The following is a 25123-nucleotide window of genomic DNA, read 5'->3' on the forward strand; positions in this document are numbered from 1 at the left end:
GGAAACTTTGGTATATATACACAATGGAACAATTACTTAGCATTAAAAGAGAATAAAATCGTGGAATTTGCAGGTAAATGGATGGAGTTGGAGAATATAATGCTAAGTGAAGTAAGCCAATCCCCAAAAAACAAAGGCCGAATGTTTTATTTGAGGATGCTGGCTCATAATGGCAATGGCGGGAGCATGGTAGGAATGGAGGAATTTAGATAGGGCAAAGGTGAGGGAGGGAGCAAGAGGGTAAGAATGATGGTGGAATGAGGTATACATCATTACCCTAAGCACATTTATGAAGACACGAATGGTGTGAAAATACTTTGTGTACAACCGATGATTTGAAAAATTGTGCTCTATATGTGTAATATGAAATGAATTGCATTCTGCCATCATTTATAACAAATTAGAATAAATAAATAACTTAATAAAGAAAAAAAAGAATTTTCATCCTGATAAATAGTGTGGTAATGGGGATGGGAAACAGATATATTTATGAACAAAAGGTCTTTTGACATCCCTGAAATATAACCTGAGTACTGCTAGGAGCCTGAAGTTGCAAGTAGTTACCTTTGTTCTTGGTGTATCTGTCTGGATATCAGTTTGATTTTTTTTTTTAATTTAAAATGCAGTAATCTCCCCCACCAAAAAATGCCTCTTCTGGATGTGTATTTCACAATCTAATATGATGTTGTCTAATGGATTTAATTCACAGGCTAGTGATCCAAGTTGAAAAAAAATGGGAGATGGCTAATACTCACAGATGCCTTTATGAACCTTTAGGAAAACCAGAGATGATTTGCCTTCAGTTAAGGAAGAGTGAAAATTACTACAAAACACACATACAAAAATTAATTCTATTCTTTTTCCTTCTCCAACTTTTTTTCTATCAACTTATTGGAGTTAAAAACCAGAGTTCAAGAAAAAGAGAACAATAAACTGATGAAGTGTTCTGGGGTTGTCCAACCAGGCTCTCAGTAACAGAGGAAAAGCTGATCAAAAGTCAATGCTAGGGCTGAGGCTATAGCTCCTTTTCTCAGTTGGTGAAGTGCTTGCCTTGCATGCACAAGGCCCTGGGTTCAATCCCCAGCACCACAAATAACAACAACAACAACAACAATAATAATAGCTTCCCTATTTGATTAGAAATGAAAACAGGTTGCTGAGTGTGGTGGCCCACGCCTGTAACCCCAGCGCTCAGGAGGCTGAAGGATCCTGAATTCAAAGCCAGCCTCAGCAACTTGGCCAGACACTTAGCAACTCAGGGAGACCCTGTCTCTAAATAAAATACAAAAAAGGGCTGGGGATGTGATGTGGCTCAGTGGCTAAACGCCCCTGGGTTCAATCCCTGATACCAAAAAAAAAAAGGTAGAAAAATGAGAGAAGTGGGTCTCGGGCAGACAGGTCGTAAGGAAGCAGTCTGGGGATGATCATTCTAGCATCATTCCTTTCCCATGGGACAGGCAGCCTCACTTCTCTGGGCCCTGCTGTAGGTGGAGGCAGGCCCAAGGTTGGGGATCAGTTCAGGCACTCATGGCCGGGCAACAGGCAAGTTCTGGCGGAAAGTTGGCAGCCACCGCCCGCTCGCTCGCCTTTCTCCAGGACTCTCCACCCTTCTCTGGGTGATACGGTGGGGGTGGGGGGGTGGGGGAACTGGCCTTGTGTTTTGGAACAGCTGCAGCCGGCGCTGGGCCCGTCTGGAATGCGGGAACAGGCTGCGCACCAGGACTTTTATGGAAACTTGCTGCTGGGGACGGCGGCGGCGGTGGCGGCAGCCAGAGGGCTCCCAGCGACTGGAGCAGCAGTGGCTGCGGTCGGAACTCCCAGACCCCTACCCATACCCAAGCGCCGGACGCGCACAATCTCTCCGCACTCAAAGAGGACCTAAGCTTGTCACCAGTTCCTGAAGGGTAAGAGGGTTTGGGGTAACGTGGAATGGGGGTGGCAAAGACCGAGGTGTCGGGTCCCCTGGCGTTTGTGGAAGCAGCGACAGCCAAGAGGCGCTCAGGACGCCCAGGCTCCTGGCCGGCTCCGCTGCAGCACTAGAGCGCACCGGGTTCCATCCAGCTGTAAGTAGGCTTCGGTTTCCGGCCCGAAGGCTGCGACCCTCGGGGCTGCGTCCTGTGGGCTCGGGTTGGCCTCGCCATCTCGGTGTTCCTGCCTCTGGCTTCTGATTGCGATTCCCTGCTCCCCTCCCTTGCTTCTTCTCTGCCTTGCCTTATCGGTTGTGTTTTGGATGCGTTCCTGTACTACTGCGGGAAAAGAGTGGGTGCCTGTCCCCTTGCTTGTCCCTTTGGGGTCCCAGAGGGTAAAGTTCACTGCGATCCCCCGCCACGCGCCCCAGAGGTCTACGTCTCCACCAGCAGTGCCATTATTTAAGAATCATTCCTGATCGGCCCCTGTGGAGGCTGGGAACGAAATATGTGATTTAACAGCCTATCATCTCCAAAACTGTTTTTTTGTTGTTGGGGGGGGGATGGTGTTTTTTTTTTTTTTTTTGTAAGTCTACCCGACGTGGGATGCTGGAGATGGAGCAAGTAGAGCTCAAAGTTGAAGAGAAGAATGTAGTAACCTCTTGAGAAGTCCCTTGTCTATATATGCATTTGATAATGCCAACTGGTCTTTGTGAACTGGAAACGTTCTATAAATACTAAAGATTTATTATTATTGACATTTGCAAGAAAAGTAATCAAATTGAGTGTTTAGTTGATTATTGCAATGACTTCAAGATATTTATTTTATATTTATTAAAGGCTACAACGTGAACAAAGAGTTGGGAGAGAGAGATAAGACGGTAAAAATAGCATGAGGATATGTCCTAACAAAATGTCTGTCCTTGAGAAAGAGGCAGGTGGAGAAAAGAAGTAAACCATAGAAAGAAGTTAGTTATCTGACCAAAGCGATGAGAACATCATTCATCAGCTAAATTTTGTTAATGAGTTCATATAATACGGGCCCACTGGTCTTCCAGTCATAACATAAGTATGTGGTGGATAGTGTGATTAAATAATTTTAAGTATTTATACCAACTTAGTCACACATTATTGAGTGGACCGCATAATTTGCACCCCTAAAATCCTTTTATGGGTTAAATTGTTGCCATAAGGAAACTTGAAACATAGATATCTCTGAAGTTCTTTTAAGTTTTAGAGTATTGCTAAGGAAAAAAAAAAGTGAAGGAAAGGGTTTTTAGAGGAAAGTATATTTTGTATAAATGAACTCTGATTACTGATGTAACTGGTTTAAGCTTCTTCTTCCTCACAGCTATTTAGCACCTATTTCTGAAGGTATTTTATATTTTGGTGATGCTTCCATGAATAATTTTTTTAAAATAGTGTGCAATTCTTTATTCTACCTGCCAACAACTCACTTAAAGAGCCCTAAGCAAAAACCACAACAAAATTATTTTAAATTCAGTTTTCCTTTTTATGGTTACTGATGTAATCCAGTTTTAATTGGCAATTTTCACTTTCAAATCCATTTTCAATTAAAATAGTGAGTAGCAGTTTTTCCTGCTCGCTTTAAAATGAGAATCTGTGCTATTTTTGAAAATTTGACATGTAAGGCAGATCATTGTCAAAATGTATGTCATCTTGAGATGACTATATTTAGCACCAACAAAGGAATGCATTATCTAGGTTTTTGAACAGTATTTTTCCCCTAAAATTTCACTTGAAGTATATAGGTTAAGGTTTTACTCATGAATAAAATGAAAACTAAATATGTATGTATGGAAGAGAATTGGAGATTGAGATTACTTACAACCAAAGTGGCATGGAATAATATACTTTGTTCATTAAAAAAATTAAACTGTTATTTTGAAAAGCCCTGGAATAAAAAAAAAATATTCAAATATACATGAGAGGGGCCTAGCATGTGTGAAGCACTGGGTTTGATTCTCAGCACCATACAAATAAATACAATAAATGTCCATCAACAACTAAAAAAAATGTTTTAATAAAAATAAACATGAGAGTTGTATATAGGAGATGGGCAGTTGTCTAAAAGTTTTTGCAGAAAAGAGAACTTTTAGCATATTTTATAATTTTGTACACCACACACAAAAAATCATACACACAAAAAAATCTTGGTAGTTTATAATTCAGAGGGAGAATGACTTACAAACATTTCGTAACAATTTCACTTATTTCTTTTCTTATTTATTCAATCTGTAGTTCATATCACCTGTGAAGTTTCTTTCATGCTCTCTCTTCTGATTTTCTAATTCCATAGTTACATATTACACATATTTGAAATTGTTATATTTTATTCTTTTACATATTCAATGTATAGTTTGACTTAATTTATGGTCCTGTACTTGTGTGTGTATATGTATGTGTATATGTATGAGTGTGCTGTGGATTAAACCCAGGGCTTGTGCATGCTAAGCAAATGCTCCAACATTTGTATATATTTTGTACATTCTAGGGTAGGCAGATTTCATATATATATATATATATATATATATATATATATATATATATATATGTGTGTGTGTGTATATATATATACACACACACACACACACACACATATATACATACATATACATATATACATACATATGTATACATACATACACACACACACACACACCACACACATATATTTTTTTTTAAGTTGTAGATGGTCACAATATCTTTATTTTTATGTGGTGCTGGGGATTGAACCCAGGGTCTCACGCATGCAGGGCAGGTGCTCTACCACTGAACTACAGCCCCAGCCCTAGGGTAGGCAGATTTTAACCCAGAAATTTACCTTAACTCGTAGTTATTACTTGTATTATAAAGTTAATACAACTATATTATACTTATGGTTAAAAATTATGCATAACATGGGGCTGGGATTGTGGCTCAGCGGTAGAGCGCTTGATTAACACGGGCGGGACCTGGGTTCGATTCTCAGCACCACATTAAAAAAAAAAGGCATTGTGTTGTGTTCATCTACAAAAAAAAAAAAAAAAAAGATTCATTTCTCTCTCTCTCTCTCTCTCTCTCTCTCTCCCTCCCCCCTAAAAAAATTATGCAGAACATAAAAAGGTGTTCTCATAATCTGACACTTCTGTTAGTATTTTCAAGTCTTTTCTGATTGCAAAGGATTTTTTTCCGCTTGTATTGTCATATCTCAATGAAAGCATTTTGGAAAGCATCTGATGTAGTAGCTTCCATCTAGTAAGTGTTCAACAGTTCAACAGATTCTTTATTCCTCCTTTTTTTTCCTCCAGACATCTCTTCCTCTTTGTTCTCAAATTAGAAGATAAGTAAATTGGGTGGGACTCCATAGGTAGGTTTTGAGGTTGGTGAGATTTGCTCCCGCTCTCCTCTCTGTGCTCCTTTCCTATCCTTTCTTCCTCTTTGATTCTGTCTTTCTTTTTCTGATCAAATTGGGTCTCCCCTTTGTCCCTTTCCATTTTCTCACTGTGTTCCATTCATTTAGATAATGGAACCACAAATTTAAAATCAAAAGAAACTTCTAAGCCATAGAAATGCCTAAATATTGGTACTTTTTACATTAAAATATGGATTTACATTCTGTCTTGAAAAACTGGAAAATCTGGGCAAAATTGGGGCAACATTTCTACATAGTAGCAACACTTTGGAACCAAGACAGGGTATACATTCTCCATTTGACATAGTCTCCATGATTCCCTATTGTTTTACAATTAACCATACTCATTTATGTTACCTTCAGTTGCATTACATAGCATTTATATTACCTGACCCTAGACACTTGAATATGCAGTTCCCTGATCTGGTATGTATTAGGGCAAGTCTGAAGGAAGGATTATATGATAGAAAGTCTGCTGGGCTTAGAACTGGGTGCCTGTACCTTACATGTTTTTGTGACTCCTAGAGCTTGCCATAAATAGAAGTTATGTACTTATTTACTATTCTTCTGCCTCCTTACGCCACTGACTTGTTGGAGCCAGAGGTCTAGGTCTTCTAATTCCCAGCTATGTTTTTCAGTGAAAGACCATCTTCCACTTTGTAGAGAGGCTGAAGAGGCCCAGACTCCTCTAGAAGTTATCACGGCCATTTGCTTGGAAAGACAACTTCCTGAAGCCCCAGGTTACTGATTGTTTGTCTATGATATTTAGAATAACCTGCCCCCTTTTATCTTCTACTATTATTTAGTTAGCTATCATGAGCCTTCCTTTTGTAGATGTTAATCATATCTTATTTGGGCTGTTTTAGATCCACAGTTTTTCTGTTATTTGTCATTCATCAAATATAAATTGAGCTTATACTTGATATTGTGTGAAACACTAAGGATATTGAGAGGATTGAGCAATTCTTATCTTTCAGGGCTCATAGTATGGTGAATATACTTTGAAAAGTCTTATATATAGTTTTATGAAGGCAAAATATTATATATAATTAATAGAGAAGAATGTCAAAGCAGGTTGAAAATAAGATTCTTGGTTTTCAGTGAGGAATTGTGTATTAGTAGGAAGGAAAATTCTCACTATTTCAATAGATAAAATTAGATCTTATTTCATATTTTTAAGTTGTGATGAAGTTTATGATGGGTTTTCTAATTCTTTTTTAGTTGCTGATAGACCTTTATTTTATTATTTATATGTGGTGCTGAGAATCGAACCCAGAGCCTCACACACGTCACGCAAGTGAGCTACCTCTGAGTCACAGCCCCACCCCCTATGATGGGTTTTGTAGCTTAATTTTTAAAGAATAAAGTTGAAACTTTGTTAATTAGATACAGTGAAGTTATATTTATGTTTCTTGCACAAGTAAAAAATGATAAAAAATTAGGATTGCATTTTATGAAGCTATAAACAATTTGTTGTTTATTCCAAAAACTGTAAGAATTAGGTTTTAACATTTACTTGAAGTACATAGTTAAGTGTTTGAATTAAACCTTTCTTAAAAGTTGAGATGAAGAATTTGCTTGAATTCAATGGAATACAGATTTAATGTGCAAAAGAACTGAACAGACACTTCACAGAAGAAGAAATACGAATGGTCAACAAATATATGAAAAATGTTCAAAAATCACTAGCAATTACAGAAATGCAAATTAAAACTACACTGAGATTTTATCTCTTTCCAGTCAGAATGGCAATATCAAGAAGACAGATAACAATGTTGGCAAGGATGTGGGGAGAAAGGTACATTCATACATTGCTGGTGGGACTAAAAATTGGTGAAACCACTGGGAAAAGCAGTATGCGGATTCCTCAGAAAACTTGAAACAGAACCGTCATTTGACCCAGTTATCCCACTCCTCAGTTTATACCCAAAGGACTTAAAATCAGCATACTATAGTGATGCAGCCATATCAATGTTCATAGCAGCTCAATTCACAATAGCTAATCTATGGATCCAACATAGGTGCCCTTTAACAGATAAATGGATAAAGAAAATATATATATATATATATATATATATATATATATATATATATATATATATATATATATATTATTCAGCCTTAAATAAGAATGAAATTGGGCTGTGGTTGTGACTCAGCAGTAGAGCGCTCGCCTAGCACGTGCAAGGGCCTGGGTTCGATCCTCAGCACCACATAAAAATAAACAAAAATATTGAGTCCAACTACAACTAAAAAATAAATTTTAAAAAAAGAAGAAGAATGAAATTATGGTATTTGCCAGTAAATGGATGGAACTGGAGGTTATTATGCTAAGTGAAATAAGCCAATCCCCAAAATCAAAGACTGAATGTTCTCTCTGATATGTGGATGATGACTCAAAATAGGTGAGGAGAGGGGCATTGGAGGTTCACCAGATTGGACAGGGGGGAGTAGGGGGAATGGTGGGGGGATGGGAAGGGGAAAGGCAATAGAATGAATTGGACATAACTTTCCTATGTTCATATATGAATACATGACCAATGTAACTACATATCATGTACAATCACAAAAATGGGAAGTTATATTCCATGATATATGGTATGTCAAAATACGTTTTACTGCCAGGCGTGATGGTGCATGCCTATAATCCCAGCTGCTCAGGGAGGCTGAGGCAGAAGGATCACGTGTTCAAAGCCAGCCTCAGCAAAACAAGGCACTAAGCAACTCAGTGAGACCCTGTCTTTAAATAAAATACTAAATAGGGCTGGAGATGTGGCTCAGTTCTTGAGTGCCCCTGAGTTCAATCCCCAGTGCCAAAAACAACAATAACAAAAATTCTATTGTCATGAATAACTAAAAAGAACAAATAAAAAATATATTTCAAATTTTTAAAAATGCAGATTTAAAACACTGTCTTGACAATTCTATTCTCCTTGGAAAAGGAGATAATAATACAGTGAAACGGCTATTTTAAATAATAGAGAGCTATGATTTCAAATTCTTTTGATTCTTGCATTATTTGTTATTCTTGAAATATTTCAATTGCATATCTAAAAAGTCAAGGAAAATTAATAAAAATTATGAAAATTAGAAGTTAAACATAGATGTAAAGAAATTCTATAACTGAATCATTAACATGCATATTTTAAGAAAAATTTGTTATGGGTGGCAGTGCTCAGTGGTAAAATATGTACTTAGTATGAATGTGACCTTGGGTTCAATCCCCAGTAGCCTCCCAAAAATATGTTATACTTACTGTTACATTCTACTATTAGACTTATTCTCTCATGGCTTGACTTCATATCTTTTTTTTAAGAGAGAGAGAGAGAGAGAGAGAGAGAGAGAGAGAGAATTTTAATATTTATTTTTTAGTTATCGGCGGACACAACATCTTTGTATGTGGTGCTGAGGATCGAACCCAGGCCGCACGCGTGCCAGGCGAGCGCGCTACCACTTGAGCCACATCCCCAGCCTTTGACTTCATATCTTAATATCTTACCTGGAAATTATTTTATTCTAGAAACATTTTATCAAGCAATTAAGTCATTTTTAAAAACTTCTCAAAGCCTATTTTTCATAAGTACAATGAAAATTGATACCAACATTAATATTGCCATTGAGCATGTTATTTACATATGTGTAATGTTTCATGTACTTAAAATAGGTAATAATGTTGAATGACAGAGTGACTAAGTTAAGAAACCTGGAATCTAGTTCCTTGTTCCACTACTTAGCAGCTTGTAACCTTGGATAAGTCATTGAATATCTTTCTGCCTCTCATTTCTTTATATGGTAAATGAAGGGGTTGAATTGTTGAACTAGATGATTTGTAAGGTTCTTAGAAAATGGAGTTCTAAAATTCCATGATTCTTAATCTATGCACAACCAGACCCAAAATTTAATTTTGCAAGGGAAGGTACTGAAAATTGAATCCAGGGGATCTTTACCACTGAGCTACATTCTGGGCCCATTTTTTTATTTTGAGATAGGGTCTTGCTAAGTTGCTCAGGACCTCACTAAATTTCTGAGGCTGGTCTTGAACTTGTGATCCTCCTGCCTCAATCTCCCAAGTCTCTGGGATGATAGGTGCAAGCCACCATGCCTGGCCTCAAATATAATTTTGGCAGGCAATAAAACCTGTTCAAAACTGAGTTCATTTTCTGACTTAAACATACTTTTAAATTTAATCTCAGTGGTAACCCATTTGGCTCCAACTAGAAATCTTGTTTTTTAGGGGGTTTCTTTTATTTGTGTGGTTTTTTTTTTATTGCTTTTGTGATACTAGAGATTGAATCCAGAGACACACTGGCACTAAGCTACACTCTCAGCGACCCCCCCCCATTTTTTCTAATTTCTTTAATTTTGAGAGAGGTCTCATTAAGTTGCCTTAGCCTCCCCAGTCACTGGGAGTACAGGTTACAGATGTTAAATCACTAAGCCACATCCCAAGCCCCTTTCCCCTCACCTTTTTTTTTTTTTTTTTTTTTTTTTTTGAGACAGGGTCTTGCTGAGGCTGGTCTTGAACTTGCATCCTTCTGTCTCAGCCTCCCAAGTCCCTGAGATTATAAGCATGCACCATGACACCCAGCTTGGGTTCATTCTTTTTTTTTTTTTTAGTTGCAGATGGATACAATACCTTTATTTTTTATGGGGTGCTGATGATCGATTCAGTGTTTCACAACGTGTGAAGTGAGCACTCTACCACTGATCTATAACCCCAGTCCTTGGGTTCATTCTTGGCAGTAGTTATCTCCTCACTTCTATCCCTTCAAATCAAATTGATCAAAGTTCTTTCTATAGTGTCCCCACTACAACGTAAGTTTCACAAAGGGACTTTGTCTTTTTGTTCACTTTCATATCCCTAGAGCCTAGGATAGTTGCCTGGCATATAGTAGGAGATTAATAAATTTGTTAAAATAGGTCACCATGTCCTTTCAATTCCACTCCTAAAATGTCTATTCTGACTTTTCATTCCTAATGCCACTATCATAATTTAGTTCCTTGCCTTCTCTTGCCAAGATCATTGTATTTGCTCTCCTCTTACTAGCCTTTCCCCATTTTACTCCATTCTCTGCGCTGCTAGAACAGTCTTTTTTTTTTTTTTTACCCTCCTAGAATACATACAGATTAAGTCATGCTCCTGCTTAAAAAATCTTTGTTGCAGGTTGGTCTAGCATGTGTGAGGCACTGGGTTTGATTCTCATCACTGCATATAAATAAATGAATGAAAAAAGGTCAATCAACATCTTAAAAATATTTTAAGAAATCTTTGCACCCATTGCCTATAGTATCAAGTCTAAAGTTTTTATTATTATGGCATTCAGCAATCTTTCTAGCCAGTGCCCAGCCTATATTTCACATTTAGCTATAGACATTGGACAATTCATAGCTCCACAAACTTGCAAATTCTCAAGCATTAGTAGTTTTTGTTAATATTGGTTCTTCTGTTTATGTGCCTTACTTCCTTTTCTACTTTGTGAAATCCTACTTATTCTTTAACTCATGTCATCATCTCTTTGAAACCTTTTTAACTGAACCCATTCCTTAACCACACTGTACTGTTTTCCATGCTTCTATAGCTCTGCTATAATATTGCTGTTATAGCACCTAAGACTTTGTATTATAACAATCAGTTGTGGTCCCGTCTATTTTTCTCACCAAAGATACTTGATTTATAATAAGGGTTTATCTTTTATTCATCTTTATTCATAAGGGCATAATGTTTGGCACATGGTAGATTCTTCTCAGAAAGATACTGTCTTTATAAATAAAGATCTAATCTGTCAAATTTGAAAAAAAATGCAACTCTTTTGATAAATCACATACAGCCTATATTAGTATTGCAATATTTCCTATAAACTCTGGTGAATATTTTACCTTCATTTAACATGAATATTTAATATTCTAGACTAGCTTACTAAATCCATTTATCATCCCATCTTTTATCATCCTTAACTGTGACCAAACTCTTATTGATGAACCACATTCAACCTTACCCTTTAGTTAGTGTTTAATTATATTTCTGTCTTTCTTTCATGTGTGTGCAGACATTAATCTTATTACTATTATTTTTTCAACTGCTAAGTCACATCCCCAGCCCTATTTTGTATTTTATTAGAGACAGGGTCTCACTGAGCTGCTTAGTGCCTGGCTGTTGCTGAGGCTAGCTTTGAACTCTCAATCCTCCTGTCTCAGCTGCTGGGATTACAAAGGTGTGCGCCACAATAACTGGCTTAATTTTATTCTTTTTTAAAATATTTTTTTTAGTTGTAGATAGACACAATATCTTTATTTATTTTTATGTGGTGCTGAGGATCGAACCCAGTGCCTCATGTGTGCAAGGCAGGCACTCTACCACTGAGCTATAGCCCTATCCCTGAGCTACAGTCCCAGCCCAATTTTATTCTTGATGACAATTCATCTAGTCTGCCTGAGCTTTCATTTAGAAAGTGCAGTGGGACTGAATTGTTATGTTGCTACTGCCCCTTTAAGGTGGCCAAGAACATTGCATGTGCCTACTCAGGAGAAAAATTATTTAACACTAGCTTCAAAAAAACCTATGAGATTTCAGATATAAAATCTTTTGGCTTCTTATACTGAGTTTAAGAAATTGTTAAACTGATTTTCACTTTGCATTCTAAAATACTGTGAGTAAATGTATAGGGTAACCACTTCCTTTCTAGCATGACAAACTTGATCTGATAGGATGTTCTTGTCTGTAATTCAGCAGATCTAAAATGTTCTTTTAGAACTCTTGGGAGTTCACCTGAGTGTGGTAGGGCATGCTTGTAATCCCTGCTACTCAATGACTTGGGAGGCTAAAACAGGAAGACCATAAGTTCAAAGCCAGCCTCAGCAATTTACCAAGACCCTGAGCTGGGGCTATGGCTCAATGGTAGAGCATTTGCCTAATACACTGAGGCCCTGGATTCAATCCCTAGTACCTCCAAAAATAAATAAAATAATGATGATGATGATGATGTCATTACTTATCAAAGCCCCTAAGCAGCTTAGTGAGACCTTGTCTCAAACCAAAAACATAAAAAGGGCTGAGGATGTAGTTCAGTAGTAAAAATGTTTCTGGGTTTAATCTTCAGAACCAAACAAAACCCTGGGAGTCCCCTGGGCCCTTTAAGAATCAATGAAGTCCTTCCTTTTCCAAATATATATCTGTATGATATTATGTTTTCTTTGTAGATTTAATTCAAAACAATATATTGCAATAGTTTGAATGTAGAAGCAGATAAACCCAGAATTAAAGAGACTTATTAAAATGTAAAACAGTGCCACTCTCTCTGATTAATTTTTTTTGGAAAATATAGTTATTTTTCATAAAATCTTTTCATGTTTATATCAATAAGTTTTGCTAATTTTATATTTTTAGGATAAAAGTCTATTATTTTATTTTTATATAATAGCAATGAACAATCCAAAAATAAAAATTTTAAATGATACTACTATTGTTATTTTAAAGTTTCTAATACATTACATATCCACAAAAATAATTCATATAAGTAAAATTTGTCTAGGATCCTCAGTAATAGGCCCACACCTTAGCCCTGCACCCCCAAAATTTGAAACCCCCTCTTGTAATTCGTAGCTTTTCTTACAGAAGGCACATTTTTTTTAACATCACACAGTTTATTTTTCTGTGTTTATAAACTTTCACATTATCTAATTAAACATTTTATAAACTAAAAGTGTAATAAGTCTTATTATACTTTTGTAATTATATTTTATCTCATCTAGACTTTGACCTCTATGAGAACAGGTATTTTACCCTATTCATCATTATATTATGTAGTACTGTATCTAGAAGACAGAAAGATGGTCAAAATGTATCTTTTGTGGTATCAGGCATTAACAGGGGCACTCTCCACTGAGCTACATCCCCAACCCTTTTTATTTTTTGTCTAAGTTTCCCAGGCCTCAAACTTGTAATCCTTCTACCTCACCTTCCCAAGTAGCAGAAATTACAGGTGTGTGCCACAGTGGCTGGAAATAAATGTTTCTCAAATTAATATTTATCCATTTTTAACTAATTTAATCTCTTCTCATTTATTATTTTTTAATATTTATTTTTCAGTTGTAGTTGGACACAATACCTTTATTTTACTCATTTATTTATTTCTATGTGTTCTGAGGATCCAACCCAGGGCCTCACACTTATTAGGCGAGTGCTCTACCACTGAGCCACAACCCCAGCCCTCATTTATTCTTAATTCTATCATACTTACCTGCTTTAGATTGATGAAATAATAGACAAACTAACTAGTGTATGTGACATATAGGAGTTTAATGTTAGTTTTCCAACCTTCTCTTTTATACAGTGTAGACAGCAACTCTAGGCATTTTTTTTTTTTTTTTTTTGTACTAGGGATTGAATCCCGGAACACTTTACCACTGAGCCACATCCCTGACTCTTTTTTTGTATTTTATTTAGAGATAGTGTCTTGCTGAACTGCTTACAGCCTCACCAAGTTGCTGAGGATGCCTTTGAACTTGCATTCCTTCTAATCTTTTTAAAAATGTATTGTAGATCCTTACATTTTACTTATATGTGTAAGTTTTCACTACTTTATTAATGACTTCATCAGATAATAACTTGTCATCTGGGTAAGTACTGAGGGGGTATGGGGATTTCACCTACCTGCAATTTACTACTGATCTACATCCCCAACCCTTTTTAAAATTTTTTAGACAGAGTCCCAATAAGTTGCTTAGGGTCTTGCTAAGTTACTGAGTCAAACCTATAACTTCACCTCCTGTGTCAGTCTCCTAAGCTGCTGAAATTACAGGCAAATGCCACTGCACCTGGCTTCAACTTTAAGTAAATGGTTACACTAAAATCATTTCAAGAGAAAATGGAAGGCACTGGTGGGGACATAATTCTGAATGGATAGGAGGATGTACCTCATATTATAGCCTAGAATGTGGTAGGAACAGCTAGAATATAAAGTATGATTTAAGGCATCTTTAAAGATATATTGCGCTGGGGCTGGGGATGTGGCTCAAGCGGTAGCACGCTCGCCTGGCATGCGTGCAGCCCTGGTTCGATCCTCAGCACCACATACCAACAAAGATGTTGTGTCCGCCGAAAACTAAAAAATAAATATTAAAAATTCTCTTAAAAAAAAAAGATATATTGCACTGAAATAAGTGTTGCATAAAACAAATGAAACATTTTGAAAAATCAGAAAGCTGATTATTGTTGAAACTTGGTGATGGATATATGGGTGTTTATTAGAGTAGTCTCTTTAATTTTGCATGTCTGAAAATTTCTATAATAAAAAGGAAAAGAAAGTAGATTTGGCTGATACATCTAAGATGTTGAATATTATAATTTTTTAAAATGTATATACTAGGACTGGGGATTTAGCTCAGTGATAGAGGTTTGTCTAGCTTGTATAAGGCCTGGGGTTCAATTCCTAGCACCAAAAAAAAAAAAAAAAAATACACACACACACACACCAGATAAACCTAAAAACCTAAGTACAGATAGAAGTCTTTTAGATACTAAAGAGAGACTTTGTGAAAATTCATGACAATGATTGAAACTGCATATGCCATTTATTTTGATTTTTTTCATAATATACGTTTTACCAATATAATTATGATCATTTACATTTTTTTTCTTTTTTTTTTTTTTGGAGGGGGGATCCTGGAGATTGAACTCAAAGGACTCAATCCCTGAGCCACATCCCCAGCCCTATTTTGTATTTTATTTAGAGACAAGGTCTCCCTGAGTTGCTTAGCGCATCGCTTTTTCTGAGGCTGGCTTGGAACTTAATATTCTCCTGCCTCAGCAGCCTCAGGCACTGGGATTCCAGGCTTGTGTCACCGCACTGAGCAACATTTTTGACATCTATTATGTTCAAGGTACAGTCCCTAGTTGACTGATCTAAGAGAGGGAGACTGTTTTGGGAGAGTTCTGAGTAATAGTGTCTGTCTGGAAGAGAAAGCATTATGAAGTGATATGTAGAAAGACTAGTAGGGGACAGAAAGCCAGGGGAAAAAGATGAACTGTGCTCACAAGTGATGTGATTATCTGTGTATGTAGAAAATCTGATGGAATCTAAAAAAAAAAAAAAAACCACAAATAAGTGAACTACTTTAGCAGGGTTTCAGTATATAATATCACAATACAAAAAATGTAGTTCTATATATTAGCAACAATCACCATTGAAATTTTTAAAAAAGCATTTATTGTAGTGCAGTGGTTTCAATGTGGTTTGTCAAAAGAATGTTCTTGTGTTAGAGGCTTGGTCCTCAGTGATGTGGTAGAGGTGATGTATTGGGGCCAATTGGGAGGTCCTTAGGTCATTGGGAGTATGACCTAAAGAAAAAAAGGATTAGTAGTTCTCATGGGACCCTGAGTTTTTTTTGGCAGAGTAGGTTATTTAAAAGCCTAAACCTGATCCTTGAATTGCTCACTGGCTTCCTGTCTTGTGATGTTATCTCTCACTCTTGTATGTGCTTCTGCCGTGATACCATCTACTATTGGGACCTCACCAGAGACAGAACCAGTGTGGCCACCAGATCTTGGACTTTCAGCCTCCACAACTATAAGCTAAATAAGTTTCTTTTTTAATACCCAGCTTCAAGTATTTTGTCACAGTGATTAAAAATGGACTAATACAAGTAGCATCGACCAATATTAGTTTATGGAGAAATTTGACAGAAAGATGTGGAAGACCTGCACATTGAAAAGTACAAATCTGTCTACAGATTCAATGCAATCTCAATAAAATCCTAGCAGTTAATTTTTTTCTCCGCTGTGCAACACACTTCAGTTCCATCAGCCTACAGACACAGAGGCCAAGCAATGGTTCAGGGTCACAGTTGGCTCTAGCATAGGACACTATAAGAGGCCCAAGGGGATGGGCCTCCTAGCAAGATATTTTGTGGACATTCACCAACTGATTCTATGGTTTATGTAGAGAGGGGAAAGATCCAAAATAATCAACACAATCTTTTTTTTTTTTTTTTTTGTGTGTGTGTGTGTGTGTGTGATACTGGGATTGAACCCAAGGACACTTTGCCACTGAGCCACATGTTCTGTCCTTTTTTAGATTTTTTTTTTTTTGAGACAGGATCTCACTAATTTGCTGAGGTTGGCCTTGAACTTGCAATCCTCCTGCCTCCACCTCCCAAATCTTCAGATTATAGGCATGTATGACAGCATCCAGCTCTAACATAGCCTTTAAGGAGAACAACAGAGCTATAGGACTGATATCACTGGACTTAAAGATATACAGTAGTCTCTTCTTATCTGCAAGGGATATGCTCCAAGACCCCAGCAGATCTCTGAGACCACAGATAGTACTGAACCTTATACACAGTATGGTTTTTCCTTTACATATATATCTGTGATATAGCTTAATTTATGTTAGACACTATAAGAGGCTAACAATGATAACAAATAATAAACTGAATGATGATAATAATATACTATAAAAAAAAGTTATGTGAATTGGGTCTCTTTCAAATTCACTTATTGTTCTCTACTTCCCTTCTTGTGATGATGTGAGATATGATGCCTACATGGTGAGATGAAATGAGGTGAATAATGTAGGCATTGTGATGCAGCATTGGGCTACAACACAAGGGTAACTTGAACACAAGCACTGAGATACTGCAATAGTCGATGTGATAATCCAGACAGCTACTGAGTGATTAACAAATGGTAGTGTAATGTTTATATACTGTGGATATGCTGGACAAAAGAATGATTCATATCTTGAGCAGAATGCAGTAGGACAGCGCAAGATTTCATCATGCTACTCAGAATGACATACAATTTAAAACTTATAAGTTATTTATTTCTGGAATTTTCCATTTAATATGTTCAGATGGTGGTTGACTATGGATAACTGAAACTGTGGAGGTGAAACAGCAGGTAAGGGGGAAATGTTGAACTATAAAGCCACAGTAACCAAGACAGTATGGCATTGATGAAACAATATACAAATAGATCTTTGGACAGAATAAAATTTTCAGAAATAGACCCACATAAATATATTTGACTTATCTTTGACAAAGGAGAAAAAGCAATACAGTGGAGAAAAGACTGTCTTTTCTATAAATGGTGCTGGAACAACTGGATATCCACATGCAAAAAAAAATGAATCTGGCCACAGACCTTATATCCTTCACAAAACTTAACTCAAAATAGATGTAAAACACAGAACTATAAAACCCTTAGAAGAAGGTGGGTGTGATAGCACATATCTATAATCCCAACAGCTTGGGAGGCTGAGGCAGGAGGATTGCAAGTTCAAAGCCAGCCTCAGCAAAAGTGAGGTGCTAAGCAACTCAGTGAGACCCTGTCTCTAAATAAAACACAAAATAGGACTGGAGATGTGGCCCAGTGGTAAGTGCCCCTGAGTTCAATCCTCGGTACCAAAAAAAAAAAAAAAAAAACAGCCCTAGAAGATAATTACATAGGCAAGTCTAGATGACCTCCAGTTTGGTATTGTCTTTTTAGATATAATACCAAAGGTACAATCTGTGAAAGAAAGAACCATTAAGCTGGACTTCTGTAAAATTTTAAATTTCTACTATGTGAAGAATGAATCATCAGAGAGAAAGAGAGAAGTAGTAGCTTAATATTGCATCATAATGTATACATTATTCACCTCACTTCATCTCATCATGTAACTATTGTATAGACTGGGAGAAAATATTTGCAAAAGATATATCAGAGAAAAGACTGTTATCCAAAGTATACAAAGAACTCTTCAGACTCAACAATAAGAACACAGTCTGACTTTTAAAAAATCAGCCAAAAACCTTACGGAGACCCATTAAAGAAAATACACAAATTGCAAATAAGGATATGAAAAGATGCTTAACACACATGTCATCAGAAAGATGCCAACTAAAATGACAATGAGATTCCATTCTGCACTATTAGAATGGTTGAAATCCAGAACACTTAGAACCTGAAGCATGAGTAAGGATGTAGAGCAACATGAATTTTCATTTTATTTATTATTGCCAAAATTTGGAAGCAACTAAACTGCTGTTCAGTAGAAAGATGGATAAATAAAATTGTACATCCAGACAAGAATATAGAGCGCCTGCTTAACACATATAAGACATTGCATTTCATCTTCATAAAAATAAATAAATAAAATAAAGTTATTATGTCCATCTACAACTAAAAATAATAAAAAAAGAACTATCAAGTCATGAAAATCATAGTGGAAACTTAAATGCATATTACTCAGTGATAGAAATCAATATGAGGGCTGGGGTTGTGGCTCAGCAGTAGAGCGCTCACCTCACACATTCGAGACCCTGGGTTCAATCCTCAGCACCACATAAAAATAAATCAGTGAAATAAAGATATTGTGTCCAAATACAACTAAAAAATATTTTTTAAAAAAGAAATCAATATGAGGGGAGAAGGATGTAGCTCAATGGTAGCGCACTTGCCTAGCACGTGTGAGGCCCTGAGTTAAATCACAGGGCTGCAAGGGAAAAAACGGTTTTGGAATGTGAGACACCGTGGGTTTGACCTCCAGCACCACAACCTCTTCCACCACTCCAAAAAAAGAAGAAAAAGAAAAAGCAGCAGCAGCAGATGTCAAACTGTAAAATAACAATAGTTTTAACTATATGACATTCTGGAAAAGGCAAAACTAAAGAGACTGTAAAAACAGCAGAGGTTGCTATGGGGAAGAGGGAGTATGTGTGGGTAGAGCACAGAGGATTATTAGAACAGTGAAACTATTTGGTATGCTACTATAAGGGTGGATTCATACCAAACCATAAGATATACACTAGGAGTGAACCATAATGTAAACAGTGGACTCTGGTGTCAATATAGTTTAACAAATGGGAGATAGGGAGGCTGTCCATGTGTGGGGACAGGTATATTTGGGGAATATTTGTAATTTGCACTCAATTTTGCTATGAATCTAAGCTGCTCTAAAAAATAAAGCCTATCAAAAAATAAAATAGCCAGATATGGTGGTGAGCATCTGTAGTCCCACCTACTTAGAAAGCTGTGGCCAGTCACTTGAGCCTAGGAGTTTGAGACCAGCCTGGACATCATAGGAAGACCCTGTCTATACATAAATAAATAAATAAATAAATAAATAAATAAAATCTGCTGGGATTACAAGTGGGCACCATCACACGCAGCAGTTTTATGTCATATATATATAAAATAAATATTGCTGGACACACATAAACCATGATTATTATGTTCATTTAAAGTAGAATATACAGAACAAGATAGAGAAACCATGTTGCCTTTTTTTTTATATCTCTAGTCCTAACATAGACCTAGCACCAAGCAGATTCAAGGAAAGCTTCCTGAACCTAGTATGCAGGCCTCTCTGTAATCCAGTTACTCAGAAGGCTGATACAGGAGAATCACTTAAGCCCAGGAGTTTGAGATCAGCCTGAACAACATAGTAAGACCCCATCTCAAAAAAAAAAAAGATAACAGAATTATTTTTAAAGCAAAATCCAAAGTCCAATTAAGAGATAAACTTTACATAAAAAAAGATAACAGAATTATTTTTTTTTAAAGAGAGAGTGAGAGAGAGAATTTTTAATATTTATTTTTTAGTTCTCGGCGGACACAACATCTTTGTTGGTATGTGGTGCTGAGGATCGAACCCGGGCCGCACGCATGCCAGGCGAGCGTGCTACCGCTTGAGCCACATCCCCAGCCCCAATAACAGAATTATTTTTAAAGCAAAATCCGAAGTCCAATTAAGAGATAAACTTTACATATAAAAACATAAATAGGTTGAAAGTAAAATAGAAAATTATGCACAATGCAAATTGTAAAGCTGAAAAAGTTGGTGTGGTTATTTTAATATCAGTTAAATTCTACACAAGGAAGAGGGAAATTTGATACTAACTAAAGGATCAATTCTAAAAGAAGATATTGCAATCATAATGGGTACATGTTTCAAAGAACCTGAAATTACATGAAATAAAAATGCTGTAATTAAAAAGAATAATAAAAAATTCTTTATATTGAAGAATATATCTACATGACCAGTCATCTTAATCGATTTAATATTTATAGAATAATACACTAAATAATTATAGAATACAAATTTTTCAAGCGTGCTTGATATGTTCACCAAGCTATTTTAGGACATTAACTTTCTGGGATTTTTTTTTTAATACCATACACCTTGTATTTTACATACCCTGATTCTTGAGAAAAGATGTTGAAGGTTATCACAACTCAGTACTAGCATGCATTTTTTGAGGGAAAAATGATATGCTATTTCTACTTATAAAAATACATAACACATTAAAAATAAAATTATTAAAATTCTTGTACAATATTCAAATGTTTTACAGGTGCAAAAATATACAAAGCTGTATCGGCGCAAAACCAAACTGAGCAAACATGAATGATATTTCCCAAAAAGCCGAGGTAAGTCTCAAAAATTAAAAAATAAAAAGATGGAAAACAGCAAGAATATGATACATGATTTAAGTTTTAAACTTTAAAGCTTGAACCTTCTGCCTTTTCTTCATTTTCATCGAATTTACTGAAATTAGTCTTGGTAACTTTTAAGCAAGAGATGTCAAATCTGATTTTTTTTTTTTTCTGGTACTGGGGCTTGAACCCAGGGGTACTTACACACTGAACCATATCCCAGCCCCTTTCTTTCTTTCTTTTAAATATTTTTTTAGTTGTTTATAGACCTTTATTTTATTTACTTACTTATATGTGGTGCTGAGAATCGAACCCAGTGCCTCACACATGCAAGGCAAGCGCTCTGCTGCTGAGCTACAACTCCAGCCCCCCAGCCCTTTTTTTATATTTTATTTAGAGACAGGATCTCACTGAGTTGCTGAAGCTGGCTTTGAATCCATGATCCTCTTACCTCAGCCTCCTGAGCACCACCCCTCTGGGCCAAATCTGAACTTTTATTAATGGAATAGGATAATAAAATACAGGTTGCTTCCCATTTGGCTTCAGTATTTGATATTTATATTTTACTGACCTTCAGCTTATGTAGATCGGTACGCACAAATGGAGCTTCTTTACTAAGGCAGTTTATATGATAGAATTTACATTAATGAATATTTATATTAATAAAATGTATCTCATATTTTCTATAATTTCATTTTTATACTTAAGTTGTAGATAGTATCTAATCAGGTTATGATAATTCAAAGAAGGTTTTAAAACTCATTTCTATTTTCTGTTTCAATAAGTATTTTTTATATTGCTTATTCTTATCTTTACCTAATTTCTTCCTATCTTTTGTTTTTTAAACTTTCTTCTCTTTATTTTCTTCTAACGAAGATTCTGCTTTCTTCGTCTAAACCTGTCCCAAAATCCTATGTGCCAAAACTTGGCAAGGGTGATGTAAAGGATAAGTTTGAAGCCATGCAGAAAGCCAGGGAAGAAAGAAATCAAAGGAGATCTAGAGACGAAAAGCAAAGAAGAAAAGAACAATATATTAGAGAGAGAGAATGGAACAGGAGAAAGCAGGAGGTTACTTTATTTTATTTTATTTTATTCTATGCAAATATTAATTTTCATCTTTTTAATTTACATTTTACTTATTATTCATAGTTACATTTCATATTGATTATAATTAAAATACTTTAATATGTTTGTAAGCTAATTTAAACTCTACATAGACAGTAGTCTCTCCTTATCTGCAGGTTTGCTTTCCACTGTTTCAGTTATCTAAAGTCAACCAGCCTGAAAATATTAAATGGAAAATTCCAGAAAAAATAATTAATTTTTTAATAAATTTTATTAATTATATTGTTATAATTGTTCAACTTTATAATTACTGTCAATTTCTTACTATTCCTAACTTATATATTAAACTTTATCATAGGTGTGTAAATACAGTAAAAAACACAGTATGTGTATATATATGGCACTCAGAACTATCTGCAGTTTCAGGAATCCATTGGGAGTCTTAAAAGGTATCTCCTGCAGATGAGGGAGGACTACCATAATATGATTTAGTCTAATTTAAACATGTTTATCTTAATTTATTTTACCATCTAGATTAAAGAGATGCTTGCTTCTGATGATGAGGAAGAGGTAACTTCTAAAGTAGAAAAGGCTTATGTCCCAAAGCTAACAGGTAAGAAACTTGAGGGGTAAATGGTAAAAGAAATTACAAAAGAAAGAAACATAACAAAGTATTAATTTTTTTTAAAAAAATGTATTCTTAGGGACTGTTAAAGGTAAATTTGCTGAAATGGAGAAACAAAGACAAGAGGAACAAAGGAAGAGAATGGAGGAGGAACGAAAACGCAGAATTGAACAGGATATGTTAGAAAAGAGGAAAATACAGCGTGAATTAGCAAAAAGAGCTGAGCAGGTATACACTAAATATTAAGTTGGTATTTTCTTCTGAAACTACTGTATAAAGAAAGACTAATCAGTATGTTGTCTAATTAAAACATTTTAATATAATATAAGCCTAATAATAGCAGCTAACCTAAAAATAATATCTTAAGTAAAATATTGAATATCAGATGCCTAGAAGGATACAGGTAAAATGCGCTTTTCTTTTTCTTTCTTTTCTTTTCTTTTTTTTTTTTTTTTAGTACTAGGGATTTAATTCAGGGTCTCACATATTCAAAACAAGCACTACATCCCCAACCCTAGAATGTGCCATTTTAAGGTGAAACATTGAGATGATTTTTGTTGTATGATCTTATGATTCTGTCCATGTTCCTTACATGGTCCACATTTCTAATTTTTCTTGACACATTAGAGGATTTTACAAAGATGTAAGACAATTTCACACATAACCTGTTTACATCGGGTGCGCGCTCACACACACAGATACACACAAATGCTGGATTTTTAATAGCAAAATATTTTAAAAAAATAATGAGGGCTGAAATTGTGGCTCAGCGGTGGAGTGCTCACCTATCACGTGCAAGGCCCTGGATTCGATTCTCAGCACCACATAAAAATAAATAAATAAAGATATTGTGTCCAACTACAACTAAAAAATAAATATTAAAAAAAAATATATTTTTTTTAGTTGTCAATGGACCTTTATTTTAGTCATTTATATGTGGTGCTGAGAATCAACCCAGTGCCTCACACATGCTAGGAAAGCGCTCTGCCACTGATCCACAACTCTACCCACCAACAGCAAGAATTTTAAATGCTGGATTTTAAATTTTTTTAGATGTTTTAATGGACCTTATTTTATTTATTTATATGTGGTGCTGAGAATCGAACCCAGTACCTCACATATGCTAGGCAAGCACTCTACTACCACTGAGCCACAACCTCAGCCCCTAAATGCTGTTTTTTAAAAGCAATTATTTAAGTACCTTAAATCTATTTGAAATGCGTCCTTCTGTTTCTATTAACTTTCTCAAAAGTACATTGAAAGTAAAACATGCCAAACTTGCATATCAAAGAAATTTATTTATTCTGATTTTGCAAATAACCACTTCTATGGCAAAAATAGCCACAGAATGGTAAATGATGACATATGCTAGATAAGCTATGAAAAAGAATGGGAGCCAGATATGGTGGCCATGCCTGAAATCCCAGTGACTCAGGAGGCTGAGACAGAAGGATTGGGTGTTCAAAGCCAGCCTCAGCAAAAGCAGGGCACCAAGTAACTCAGTGAGACTCTGTCCCTAAATAAAATACAAAAGATGGCTGGAGATGTGGCCCAGTGGCCAAGTGCCCCCTGAGTTCAATCCCCGGTACAAAAAAAAAAAGGGAATTTCCTATATTTTATTACTTTATACCTCCTTTTCTGAAGAAAGAATGTTATGTGCTTTACTATTGCCCCTTCTAGTAAATAAAAATTATCATTCATTTTATAATGAAATTTTATAAGGAAATAAAATTATAACATGAGAATTATTACAAATATATAATATAGATATATAATACTATAAGCATATATAAATATATATCTTTAATTATATTAACAATATCATAAATTATAAAATAAAAGAATAAACAATATAATAAATATATAATTCAAATATATGGTATTTGGCAGAAAGTAGTATGTACATGGGCTCTTCTTTTATATTATTTTACAGCACTGATTGTTTTATACTCTTTCTGGCTCACTTTCAACTTCAAGAATGGAATATTTAGACAGTAGTTTTTCAAAAACTGTTTTTTGAAAATACTTTCTTTGAAAACATTGCAAATACTTGCTATGTGGATAGGGTATCAGAGTTTTTTTGTTTTTTTTTTTTTTTTTTGGTGGTGCTGGGGATTGAACCCAGAGCCTTGTGAATGCAAGGCAAGCACTCTACCAAGTGAACTATATCCCCAGCCCAAGAGAATCTTGGTTAATAAAATTTTGACCTATTAAATTAAGGACATGTAGGTGGTGCAAATTATTAATATTAAAAATCTTGTAAATATGTAAGTTTAATTTAAAAACCTAAGTACATTTCCACTCAAATCTGATATAATTTAATGTATCTTTCAATATAAGAAATACAAGATTGTACAGATAATCAAAAAGAGTCTTAATGTTTATTTACAAAGTCTACTTGTATAAAGCCAAATGCAAGAATGCTATAAAAGGAGCCTAGTGTGGTGGTGCACACCTATAATTTCAGCTACTTGGGGAGGCTGAGGCAAGAGGATTTTAAGTTGGAAGAAAGGCTAGGCAATTTAGCAAAACCTTATCTCAAAGTAAAATTTTTAAAAAGTGTTAGGAATATAACTAACAGGTAGAATGCTCCTGGGTTCAAACCCCAGTAACACCAGGTTTGGGAGGAGAGATGATATAAAAGGGATTCCAGAGTTTGGGAGGTGGCTGAATGAGTGACAGCCAAGATAATT

General features: G+C 35.6%; 1 protein-coding gene and 1 pseudogene across 9 annotated transcripts in view; one reads left to right on the forward strand and one right to left on the reverse strand.

Moving 5' to 3' along the window:
• Positions 1-1639: 1639 nt before the first annotated feature.
• Nexn (nexilin F-actin binding protein) overlaps positions 1640-25123 on the forward strand; it is a 50119-nt gene continuing 26635 nt past the window's right edge. Inside the window, exons 1-6 of one of the 9 annotated variants that reach the window (XM_078026532.1) lie at positions 1640-1904; positions 5961-6062; positions 20659-20734; positions 21617-21808; positions 22340-22418; positions 22510-22658. In XM_078026532.1, the coding sequence (XP_077882658.1) occupies positions 20708-20734; positions 21617-21808; positions 22340-22418; positions 22510-22658 (447 nt within the window). In that variant the 5' untranslated portion in view covers positions 1640-1904; positions 5961-6062; positions 20659-20707. Of the gene's footprint in view, positions 1905-1966; positions 2064-5960; positions 6063-17174; positions 17222-20658; positions 20735-21616; positions 21809-22339; positions 22419-22509; positions 22659-25123 lie in introns of those variants that run through there. The other 8 variants (XM_078026533.1, XM_078026535.1, XM_078026531.1 and 5 more) reach the window with 8 other exon arrangements.
• On the reverse strand, positions 16096-16236 carry LOC144368783 (small nucleolar RNA SNORA42/SNORA80 family; annotated as a pseudogene).

The sequence above is a fragment of the Ictidomys tridecemlineatus genome, chromosome 11 (genome assembly GCF_052094955.1).
Source record: "Ictidomys tridecemlineatus isolate mIctTri1 chromosome 11, mIctTri1.hap1, whole genome shotgun sequence".
In the NCBI taxonomy this organism is placed as follows: Eukaryota; Metazoa; Chordata; class Mammalia; order Rodentia; family Sciuridae; genus Ictidomys; species Ictidomys tridecemlineatus.